This window comes from Aotus nancymaae, unplaced genomic scaffold (genome assembly GCF_030222135.1).
Source record: "Aotus nancymaae isolate 86718 unplaced genomic scaffold, 86718_ANA_hifiasm-v0.15.2.pri h1tg000064l_1, whole genome shotgun sequence".
NCBI classification, from domain to species: Eukaryota; Metazoa; Chordata; class Mammalia; order Primates; family Aotidae; genus Aotus; species Aotus nancymaae.
Window position 1 is genome coordinate 7,743,160 of NW_026988479.1, and position 12,979 is coordinate 7,756,138.

The following is a 12,979-nucleotide window of genomic DNA, read 5'->3' on the forward strand; positions in this document are numbered from 1 at the left end:
AAAGGTTTTTAAAAATACAAAAGATACTTACCTGGTAAAAAAAGAAAATTAAATTTTTAAAATTTAATATATTTAAATGAAGTTATTTATAGGATAAATAATTATACCATGTGGAGTGCAAATCAATCACACCAACCTGCTTGATCTTGCAATAAGAAGTAGTAAGCAAATCGCAGACAGGAAGCATATGCACAGAGATGAGGAGAAAAAAAGGAAAACATTATTTCTTTGGTAAAACAAAGAAAAATACGTAATAGCATTCATTTAAGTGTAGAAGTGAATCAAATCATTATCAAAACTGAAATAGAGCCCATATAAAAAGAAAGCATATTTAATACAATGAGAAATGTAATTTAAGCAAGAATAATAAAATTATCTTAGTCTTAGATTATAACTCAAGTCAATCTCAAGAGCTCACACTGATTCCCCAAGTCCTGCAAAGGTCACAGTTCAACACCATGTAGTTATGCTAACAGTAGACATGAAATTAGGAACTTGCTAAGACCTGGGAAGTAATCTAAAAGGGCAGAACAGAAAATTAAGACAATTTTAACAACTAGTAAGTTTAAAGCAACAAAATTCACACTGTCCCTAGCAAAAACATCCCAATTCAGTATTTCTTTTAGTATATGGATCTATTAGAGGCATGCCTCACTTTAAGAAAATCTAACACAAAAACCTGAACCAAACAGATAAATTAGATTATAGTAATTTCCACTAATTATTTGATTAACAGGAAAGTCTAAAGAAGAATTTTTAAAGACAGCAAGTTCTTTCAATACATCTGATTTCCCAACCGGATTTATGGGCTTTTTTTTCTCTTTTCAGAAAAAAAAAAAATTATTACATAAAATGAAGTACACCTGTATAATAACAAACTTACATTCCTTCTATTAGCAGATGGTTAAGGGTAATTATAACAATGATTCTATATAAGTCAGTGCCAATTGATGATTCAAGCAAGAAACACCTTTAAAAAAGGCTATTCAGATTTTTTAAAGGGAGGGTACATACAAGTTACACACAGCTAACCACATGCTGGGACAACCACCTCTCCACTTCACCAACACACCCACATTACAACAAAAAACGTTATGTACAAGGTATGCTAACGAATTAAAACTTCTTGAACTGAATAAAGTACAACTCATTTCATAACCTACTTTCATATAACTATTCTTTAAGTTTTAAAACAGAAAATTAAATTGCAATGCCTCCCACTCAAATATTTTCTTGTATTTCACACTTTATTATACAGAGTAATACCTCTACGTGGTTTCTAATGCAATTTCAAGCATTTTACAAATTATCCTTCGAAATGAATTGTTTTGGTAACTTGCCTACAAATTGTCAATAAAGAAAAAGATTTCTAATATTCTTGGAATTATTCTAGAAGCTAAAAGCATAAGGACAATAAGCAATTATCTTTGTCATTAGTTTTGGAAGGGTAAGTATATAGATAATGCTTTAAAAGACAGTAAGCTGCAGGCTGGTACAAGAAAACAACACTACTCCCCTTTCTTCTGAAAATAAAACAGATAACACTTTTCAATTTGATTAAATTAGGTTTTAACAAAAGTGTTTAAGTTTGAAATAAGTCTAGATGGATCCTGCATAATCTTCTCGTGATCCTGCATTCTCTAATCATACCTTAGAAAATGTCTTAAAATCTATCAGGTAATTTAGAAATATGGGTAAATGTCCATTTGAAATAAAACACTATTCAATTCATCTTTACTTGCGTCAAGCTTCACGTTTTTCTTTATTTGGGAGCTTTAAGCTACCACTAAGAATAGGACACCAAAGAGTAAAATATTTATAACTGTATGACATGTTATAATGGGCACTGGTGTACTTCCAAATATAATTTGTACTTTTAGAAATTTAAGATCTAATGTCACGTGTCCCTTGTACTGAGCAGAATTAGAAATGTATCATGAAACCTAAAAAAGAACCATAAGAATTACTCTTTTATACAGCTTACTAGCTCTCTTTACATTATCTCAATTGCAAAAGCATGAATCTCTCTTCCATTGTCTCAAACATAAGCTAAAGCATATGTTTTAACAATTATGATTAACTGGAAGCAATGAAAGGGGGTGAAGGAATCATCACATGCTTTGTTCTACTGAGGAATCCAACATGTATTCTGTAGGTAATGACAGGGAGCGGTGCAGCATTGCTCAAATGAAGCCCATGTGTTATGGAAAAGCCAAAGCTCTGTTAGAGAACGTAAGAGCTACCACTCACTAGGCAAGAACTTATCCAGAGGTTTCTCTATGACAGAACATGTGGAGTCTGAACTACTGCTGCTGCTACTGCCTGGAAAACAAAGAAATGAGCCCAACGGGAACCAAAGAAAGAGGGAACAAGAAAATGAACACATACACAGAAAAATTCAGTTCCAGAGAAAAAAATTTAAAGGACAATCAAGCTTTGTATTAAAGAACCAAAATTTACTTTCCCTAAAAACAAGTCTTGGTAGTTTATTCAATATTCTCTACTTTACAAAGCCATAGAGAGGAATTAGAAAGTATACTGCTTTAAGCAACTACTGAGGGCAAATCCTTCTAGTCACCTAAAGCCTAATCATTTAGAGGTTTGAAATGATAAGAATAAAAAAAAAAATAAGTCATTTGGTGACATTTTAGTCTATTAAAACTATTTAGGTTGATAAGTTAAAGGAATGGAGTTTGAAAACTTAAATTCATACACAGTAAATATTATAGGAATGATAAATTACCCTTCATTATAGACAGGTTAGTCTGTCTCCACTTTCTGTTTCTTTCCCCCAAAATATCAAACTATCAAATGTGTTTAAGGTTTGACAGCAAAACTTTCAAAAGGCTCACTGAAAATTTTTAAATTTCTAAGCCTAGAAGAAAGATATATTACCATTAAATATTTCAGCATATTAAACAGTGGCATTTTTCTATTTAAAATTTTGTTTTTTAACAAATCTGTTACCTGCTTTAGTTTAGAAAAGAATAATCTACTCTGCGAAAAACTAGGTGTGAGCAAAAAAAAAATTTCTCTAAATTTTCTGCAAAAGGACAGACAAGTGTTTGAGACTTTGTAGGCCATGTGGCTTCATGTGAAAGCAGCCATACATGTAAACAAACGAGCATGGCTATTTTAATAAAATTTTATTTACAAAAACAGGTGGTGAGCTGGATTTAGCCAGCAAACATTTTGACAATTCTTGCTCTAAATCATTATTTTCCTGTCTTTTGAAGTTACAAAATCTTTATAGTTTTTAAATTTGGGACTCCTAATCAAGCAGTGATGGGTTTATTTTCAGCACGATCATTTTAATAAGACAAGCAAAATATGCAACAGCTTGAAAACAATGACCACATTAATGGAAGAGAGTTCTGAAATAAATATTTATGGTAAAAAGGTTTGAAATGTAGGCCATTATAATACGTCCATTTTATTTGCATATTATCTGAATTCTAATCACAACAGTCTTAATTCACACTTGGCAACAAATGCCCCACAACAGGGTGAGAATGAGAATACATTTTATAAAGAAAAAGAATTAAATTTAAAAATGGAATTCCTCATACAAATTTACTATTTAAAAATTAGTGACTTTTAAGGACTAATCTTGTTTGTGGAAAAACTCCGCATTATCCTAATTTCCTTAAAAAATTTAGGTTCCTGACACAGATGTAAGGCCCTACATAAAATTAAAACCCACATGAAATTTTAAGCTGGCATACCCACTATTATGGTCTTACAATTCTAAATTCTAAAAAAACAGAACATGTATTCAAAGTCAGCTATAAACAGATCAATATAGGAGAAAAAATGCAAAGTTAACCAGGTAAATGGCATACATCTTCTGTTCTAATTGCTATAATAACAATTAGATAATTGTTATCTAATATATTAAATAAATAGATATCGGCAAAATAAAAGTCATGCACTCCACCACCTTGTGAAACCACCTAGTTGATTTCTACAAATTAGAATACTAAACAGAACTTACCCCTTCTTTTTTTCCTTTTCTCTCCATCTTCTCCAACCTCACCCTCTTCATCATCATCTTCCTCTGACCCACTGATATCAGAGCCTGATATTTCTTCTCCTTGGACAGAAATTTAATACAATGTTTTTTTATCCTGTACCAAGTCATTGGCTATTTAGGAAATACCTATATCAACTTTCTTCCTTAGGTTTTTATTACTGCAAACCATTTAAATATTATTTAAATTATCCTAGAGAGTATATCAGATAGGCTAATCTCAGACATAAAGAAGATGTACAAAAAGACTTTATTTTAAAGTCTCTAAAGAGACCTTAAATTCTGACCCACTTAAAACTTCAAATCATTCTGGCTGGCCAAGGTGGTGCATGCCTGTAATCCCCGCACTTTGGGAGGCTGAGGCAGGCAGATCACTTGAGGTCAGGAGTTAGAGATGACCACCCTGGCCAACATGGGGAAACCTCATCTCTACTAAAAATACAAAAATTAGCTGGGCGTGGTGGTGCGCACCTATAGTTCTAGCTACTCGGGAGGCTGAGGCAGGAGAATCCCTTGAACCCAGGAGGCAGAGGTTGCAGTGAGCCAAGATGGCACCACTGCTCTCCAGCCTTGGCAATACAGTGAGACTCTGTCTCAAAAAAATAAAAGATAAAAAAAATTCAAATCATCTATTTATGTATACTTTTAAATATATATAAAAAATTATGGGCGGGCGCATGGTGGCTCACACCTGTAATCCCAGCACTTTGGGAGGCCAAGGCAGGTGGATCATGAGGTCAGGAGTTCGAGACTAGCCTGACCAACATGGTGAAACCCCATCTCTACTAAAAATATAAAAATTAGTCAGGCATGGTAGTGTGCGCCTGTAATCCCAGCTACTTGGGAGGCTGAGGCAGGAGAATCACTTGAACCCAGGAGGCGGAGGTTGCAGTAAGCTGAAATCATGCCAACTGCACTCCAACCTGGGAAACAGAGCGAGCAAGACTCTGTCTCAAAAAAAAAAAAAAAAAAAAAAATTATGTGGTAGAGTTACTAATTCAGTCTTTTAAAAATGTAAAAATGTGATCATTTTTGAGGAGCAATTTCTTCATAAACACCTTCCTGTTTAAGATTTCAAATAACTCACTCAACTGTATTTTTAAGAGCCACAGAACTGTCATGTAACATAGTGATCCCACTTTTAGGACTCTATCACAGGCAATTTTCCAAAAAAGTGCTTATTTGCACAAAGATAGTGCTAACTACACATTAACTTAAAGATTAAAAAACAATAAAAAGGAATGATTAAGCCAATAAAACAGATCAGCACTATATCATCTTCAAATTAGCTATTTTTAAATGCCACTGTTTACATAGGAAATGTCTAAGGAAATAAAAGTAATAGAGGAGAAAAAAGTAAACTATACACTAATCACAACCAAGTAATAATTGTACCTGTAAGTACAAGATAGAAAGGAACACAGAGTCTTAGAAGAAGAAATTTATGAAAAATGTTTTGTTCTTTGGGCTTAGAAACAATGACATCTTGGTAGTAATGAGCATACCTAGTGCCCAAAACTGGGTTTCTAAAAACCATTCTCCTGCAAAAGGGACCAGAGAGAAGTGAATGATTGATTCTAAGGTTGGGCAAAGACACAAGACAAACCTAAAACCTTTTGTAGTATCAAAAAGTAATCAAATGCTCAAAAAAACTGATAAGCACATGCTGAAAGAATACAGGAACTACCCGGAAGGAGCTCCTAATAGCCAAAGTTGGGACAATTTGAGGAACAAAATAAATAATCATACTACTGGATTATAATCCATGATCTAAATAAGATCAATACTTGAATAAATAAATAAATGGGAATGAAGGGGCTGTTCTTCCTTATAATAGAATCCTAAACACGAAACAAAGAAGAAATGATGAAAACAGAAAATCACACTGAGCAAATTGTTGCAGGCAAGAACTATTGATGAATACTAAATGTAGTAGGAGAAAGTATGACAAGAGACAGGACCTTTGCAGTCTCAAAGTATCTCCCACAAGATACATATTAATTACAAATGGAAAAAATAAAACAATAGATTTGCAGTGGGGAAGCTGTGCAGTGTAATTATAAAAGAAATGTAGACAAACTCAAATTAATGAACATTTAACAAAATATAAGATGAGTATTCTTATAAAATGTCAAGATCAAGAAAGACTGGGGAATTTTAAGAGACTGAAGAACAAGTGTGCTAGACACTGTCATTAAGAAGGCATGACACACAAATACAATGTGTCATCCTGGACTGTATACTGGGCCAGAAAAAAGGGCATTGGAAGGGAAACTGACCAAATTTGAATAAAATCCACAGATTAGTTCATAAGACTATATTGATGTAAATTTCCTGGTTTCAATAACTGTACTATACTTATAAAAGATGTTAACATGAAGTGCAGCTGGGTGAAGGGTAGAAAGGAACTCTCCATATTATGTTTGCCAGTTTTCTATAAGCCTAAAATAATTTTTAAGTTTAAAAATTATTCTTTTAATGCTATTGCCTACTTTTTTATTGTTTATATGATGAACTCCATTAACTGGATTATAAAAAAACAAATGCTGTAAGAGCAAAAATAAAATGAAATGTGTTAAAAACAGCATTATCATATAATTCAGCAATTCCACTGCTGGGTACATATCCAAAAAATGGCAAAACAAGAAACTGAACAGCTATTTGTACACCCATGTTCATAGCGGCATTATTCACAATAGCCAAGGAGCAACCAATTGTCCATTGATATATGAATGGATAACAAAATGTAGTATACACATAGAACGGAATGTTGTTCAGACTTTAAAAGAAGTCCTGACACATGCTACAACATGGATGACCCTTGAAGGCATTATGCTAAGTGAAATAAGCCAGTCACAAAAGGACAAATGCTATACGATTCCACTTTCATAAGATACCTAGAGTAGTCAAATTCATAAACAAAGCAGAATGGCTGCTGGCCAGGAACTAGGGGAGGGCAGGAATGGGCACATACTGCTCAATGAGTACAAAGTTTCAATTTTACAAGATGAAAACTGGAAACAGCTGCAGAACAATGTGAACATAAAGCCACAGAAATGTAGACTTAAATGTGGTTAAAATGGCCAGGTGCAGTGGCTCACACCTGTAATCCCACAATTTTGGGAGGCCGAGGTACATGGACCACGAGGTCAGGAGATCGAGACCATCCTGGCCAACATAGTGAAACCTTGTCTCTATAAAATACGAAAAATTAGCTGGGTATGGTGGTGCATGCCTGTAGTCCCAGCTACTTGGGAAGCTGAGACAGGAGAATCACTTGAACCTGGGCGGCGGAAAGGAGAATCACTTGAACCTGGGTGGTGGAAGCTGCAGTGAGCCGAGATTGCGCCATTACGCTCCAGCTGGGCAACAGAGCAAGAGTCCATCTCAAAAAAAAAAATTTTTTTAATGTGGTTAAAATGATAAACTTTGGAATAAAATTTGGGCACTTACTACAACATGGATGAACCTTCAAAATTCTATTAAATGAAATAAGCCAGTCACAAGAAGAGAAACACTATATGATTTTACTTATACGAGGTACCTAGACTAGTCAAATTCACAGAGACAGAAAGTAGAACAGTGGTTACCAGAGACTAGGGGGAGAAGAGAATAGGAAGTTATTACTTAATGGGTACAGCGTTTCTGTTTGGGATGATGGAAAAGTTCTAGAAATGAATAGTGGTGACAGTTGCACAACAATGTGAATATACGTGATGCCACTGAACAGTACATTTAACTAATAATGGTTAAAATGGTAAATTTTATGTCATGTATATTTTATCACAACAAAAAAATGTAAAAAAATAAAGTCAGCAAAATAAAATTATGCACTCACCATTAACATGGATAAGAAATTTAAAATCTTTAAAACATACTGGCTATAAATACCACCTAGTGGTCACATTTAAAACACCAAATTTCATTATCTAACACAATTGTCTGCTTTTCCTCAATAACTTTACTTGTTTAGTAAGTAAGCACCTCCTCTAAACATTTGTGATGCTTATGTCTCTGAATTTCACCTCTGATCTAGACAGTTTCCTCATAGACTACAAAGGTGCAGTTTCAAAGCCCTCTGTTTACCTGGTTTGCAAAGGAGCTCTGTACCAATCAGAAAGGACCTGTTTCTTGCATTAAGATGCAAGGAATCACTGCGCACTTCATGATTGGGAAGCTTCTCATTCTCATAAATAAGCTCTTCAAATTTTGTAACTTTCTAGAATGATGTTGTTAGAAAACAATTTCCAGGAGAGAGATCCAAGATGGCTGATCATTAGCAGCTCGGGCTCGTAGCTCTCAGTGAAAGCGCAAAGAACGAGAGGACCCCACACTTTCAGACGAATTTTTGTTGCTCATGGACCAAGAGATTCCCAGCGGAGGAGCCCCACGGGTCGCCAGGGCGACTCTTGTGGCCGGCGCGGTGGTTTTGCTGGTGCCTCAGTGCCGCAGTTCTTGGTGCAGAGTCCGGAGATTCCCGGGCAGAAAAGCACCATCAATCTTAACACCGCTGTTTTGGCCAGCGCAGTGGATTGCTCAGATTTTGGTGCTGGGAATCAACAAGTTGGACGTCAGCTCAGAGACCTAGTTAGAAAGTTGGTAATTACAAAGATGACAGAGGGATAAATATATAATGAAGGGAAGAAACCAGCCTAAAAAGGCAGAGAATACTCAAAATCAGAATGCCTCTCCCTCTACAGGGGATTGCAATTCCTCATCAGCAACGGAACAAGGCTTAATGGAGAATGAGTGTGTTCCAATAACAGAAGCAGGTTTCAAAACGTGGGTGATAAGAAACTTCTGTGAATTAAAAGAACTTGTTCTAACCCAATGCAAAGAGACTAAGAAGCTTGAAAAAAGGTTTGATGAAATGTTAACGAGAATGGACAATTTAGAGAGGAATATAAGTGAATTGATGGAGCTGAAAAACACAACACAAGAACTTCGCGATGTATGCACAAGTTTAAACAGTCAAATTGATCAAGCAGAAGAAAGGATATCAGATGTTGAGGACCAGCTCAGTGAAATGAAACAAGAAGACAAGATTGGAGAAAAAAGGATAAAAAGGAATGAGCAAAGTCTCCAGGAAATATGGGACTATGTGAAAAGACCTAATTTACATTTGATAGGTGTACCTGAATGTGACTAAGAGAATGAATCCAAGTTGGAAAATACTCTTCAGGATATCATTCAGGAAAACTTTCCCAATCTAGCAAGGCAGGGTAATATTCAACTCCAGGTAACAGAGAGAACACCACAAAGATATTCTTCAAAAAGACCAACCCCAAGACACATAATCACCAGATTTATTAGGGTTGAAATGAAGGAGAAAATACTAAGGGCATCCAGAGAGAAAGGTCAGGTTACCCATAAAGGGAAACCTATAAGACTTACAGCAGATCTCTCAGCAGAAACCCTACAAGCCAGAAAAGAGTGGGGACCAATATTTAACATCCTTAAAGAAAAGAACTTTCAACCCAGAATTTCATATCCAGCCAAACTAAGCTTTACAAGCAAAGGAAAAATTAAATCTTTTGCAAACAAACAAGTACTTAGAGACTGCACCACCACCAGGCCTGCTTTACAAGAGCTTCTGCACTATACATATAAAGGAACAACCAATATCAGCCTTTCCAAAAATATATCAAAAAGAAAAGAGCATTAACACAATGAAAAATTTACACCAACTAATGGGCAAAACAGACAGCTAGCATCAAATGGCAGTATTAAACTTATATATATTCTAATCAGATAAAAAGCCAAAACCCATCGGTATGCTGCATCCGGGCCCATCTCACATGCAACGATACACAAAGACTCAAAACAAAGAGAAGTAGGAAGATTTACCAACCAAACAGAGAGTAAAAATAAACAAATAAATAAAAAGCAGGAGATGCAATTCTCGCTTCTGATAAAGTAGACTTTAAAGCAACAAAGATCAAAAGAGGCAAAGAAGGACATTACATAATGGCAAAAGGATCAATGTAACAAGAAGAGCTAACGATTCTATAGATCAACGAGACAGAAAATTAACAAGGACATCCAGGACTTGAACTCAGACCCAGAGCAAGTAAACTTAATAAACATTTATAGAACTCTCCACTTCAAATACACAAAACATACATTACCACCTCACACCTATTCCAAAAGTGACTACATAATTGGAAGTAAATCACTCCCCAGTAATCCCATAGCATTTCATAGGTTTAAATGAAATATTGGTTGGCTGCTTGTTTGTTATTTTCTTCCCTTATTCCTTCCTGTCTACATCATTAAGTATAATTATTGGTATAAAAGAGGCTTTCAATACCCATTACTAAACTGCATTCTAGCCTGGGCAAGAAAGCAATACTCCCATTCTCTTTCTCTCTTTCTCTTCCTTTTTCTTCCTCTTCTTCATTCTTTTTTTTCTTTCTTTCTTCCAAAAAAAAAAAAAAAAGAAAAAAAAGAAAACAATTTCCAAAACAGAAGCTCATGTTCAAATTTTGGTATGAAAGGATATTTTAAAGGTCATGCAATGCATTTTTTCTTATAGAAAACTTGGTTTACTCACACCTAATATCTTTCTTTCCTTCAAATAATAGTGAGCTGACATTGCAAAGCCAGAATTCTGGTCATTTTCACCTAAATATATACATTCAGAATTTACTCTTATGCAGAGACAAATAAACATTCATTCTTTAACAAGTGGTCACGTAAAATCTACAAATCATGGGAATGTTTTTAGAAAACCATATACACAAATACTATGTAATTCTACTTAAGCTTAATAAGAAAATGCTAAAGTATATAAGTACCAAGTCAGTTTCCAGAAATACTCATTTAACTACCAATGTTCGAGGCTCAAAAAATGTTTAATAGAGTACTTTTATTAGAACACTTAGTGGTTCAACAATATATTTTTAGTCAACATAAAGATTAATATTTTGAGAAAAAGTTACCTTCTTCAAGCTTCTTTTTCAGTTCTTCTATTTCTTTCTGGAACTGACGCAGCAAAGCATCCTTTGGATCTTCATTAATTCTAGCTTTATTTTTAATATTCTTAGCACGATTGGCATACCGTAATGTACTGATAGTTTCATCATAATTGTAATCTGCTGGCCCAATATTTGCACACTGTTGAATTAGAAACATGAAACAAATCATTTTACACTTGACACAGTTAAAATTAACATAACCATTACAAATATGTCAAAAACTGTTTAAAGCAAATATGCACCCTTGGCTTTCTTGAAAAAGAGTGTGTCAACCACATGGGTTTCCAAATGACACTATTATGGGCACATGAGTGTACACATGAGTGTACCACAGAAAGGACAACCACAAGTCAAAAAAAGTAAAATAATCAACAGTTTTTAAAATGTGATACATAATAATTACTGGCATAAAGTGGAATCTTAAATTTGCCTGATGTTAACAGTATCACCAATTAAGTCTTACCATCATAGTTTTTGAATTTCCTCCTAAGGAATCCTGAAGAAGACGAGTCAATTTAGAGTTACGATAAGGCACATGAGTGCTTTTTCCATCAACCAAGGCAGAAATTACATTACCAAGGGTGGAAAGTGAAAGATTGATTTTTGTAGCTTCCTTTAGGCGCTGTCCAGTAGCTCCAGTTTTTGCTTGCCTTTCTGAACCCTAGCAATAAACAGAGATGAAAGTAAAAACAAAATTAAAAAAAATAGAATATTCATCCCAAGGTTTTATTAAAAAGTAATGTAATCTTAAAAAACTTGATAGGATGCCTGGAATTCACTTCAAAATAATCTAGGAAGGGAAGAAGTGGGTGAGAGTAGGTAAAACAAGATTAGCCATGAGCTGATTGTTAGAGCTGGGTGATCAGTGTATGGAGGATCATTATACTATTCTATCTACTTTCATATACATTTGAAATGTTCCATAATACATGATAAGCATATACAAGTAACAACTTAAAAATCATATGTAAATCATATCTCCTCACTTTAATTTTTATTCATTTATAAAATAAATGGATCACAATAAAGAGTTATTCCTTAAGCAATGTCCTGTTACTTACAGCAAGATCTACAAGATGGAGCTTCCCCATCCTGACATGCATGTTACCGTCAATGCCTTTTTCACTGCATTCTATAGTAATTGTAAAGATGGCATGAGAACGGGAACTATGTTCGTTCATATTAGTTGCACCAACAGAACCTTTAATAAATAAAGGAAATCCTTAAAAAGTGTAACAGAGAGTGCCTTTAAAAATAATTAAACATCCAGATGGTTTAAAATACTTAATTTCATCACAATCAAAAGCCAGAGTGCATGGCTAAATTTTATAAAGGCAAGGGTGTGTACTTAGCCATTATGTGAAATGTCTCTTATACTTTATGTTAACAAAATAATTTTTAAGGTTTCTCATATTAAAGATATAACGTTAGCGAAAAATAATTTCAATCCCAAATAATTCTGCCTAAAAAATAACTAATTTACACCCAGAAAACCATGTTAATTGGAGAAATTATTGCTGATTTAGCTGTCTAAAGAGAATTATGCATGCTGGTGTACTGTAGGAAGTAAAAAATAATAATAATAAAGAGAATTTTCACTGGGCTAGAATTTTAGCTACTTGGGAGGCTGAGGCACAAGAATCGCTTGAATCCAGGAGGCAGAGGTAGCAGTGCGCTGAGACTGCACTCCAGCCTGGGCAACAGAGTAAGACGCTATCTCAAAAAAGAAAAAAAAAGAATTATGTTCTAGGCATATAAACCACAGGAATATTTGCACATGTATGCTAGAAAATACAACAATATTCAGTGCAGCATTATAAAAGATAAGGTATATCTAAAGACATGGAAAAATGCCCATAACATATAAATTAAAAATAAAATCAAGTTAAAAAGGAACACATACCATAATCCTGCTTCTGTTAAAAGAAAAAAAATCCATTCATAATATGCAAAGTATTTGTATGTGTGTAAA

General features: G+C 34.4%; 1 protein-coding gene across 4 annotated transcripts in view; it reads right to left on the minus strand.

The window, feature by feature from the left end:
• Positions 1-12,979, minus strand: part of KIF3A (kinesin family member 3A) — a 44,603-nt gene that overhangs the window by 10,964 nt on the left and 20,660 nt on the right. For 2 of the 4 annotated variants that reach the window (XM_064366306.1, XM_064366305.1), the window contains exons 6-10: positions 12,069-12,208; positions 11,471-11,668; positions 10,972-11,146; positions 3,995-4,093; positions 2,251-2,322 (exon numbers count right to left, since the gene is read on the minus strand). In XM_064366306.1, the coding sequence (XP_064222376.1) occupies positions 2,251-2,322; positions 3,995-4,093; positions 10,972-11,146; positions 11,471-11,668; positions 12,069-12,208 (684 nt within the window). The remainder of the gene's footprint in view (positions 1-2,250; positions 2,323-3,994; positions 4,094-10,971; positions 11,147-11,470; positions 11,669-12,068; positions 12,209-12,979) is intronic. The other 2 variants (XM_012444404.2, XM_064366307.1) reach the window with 1 other exon arrangement.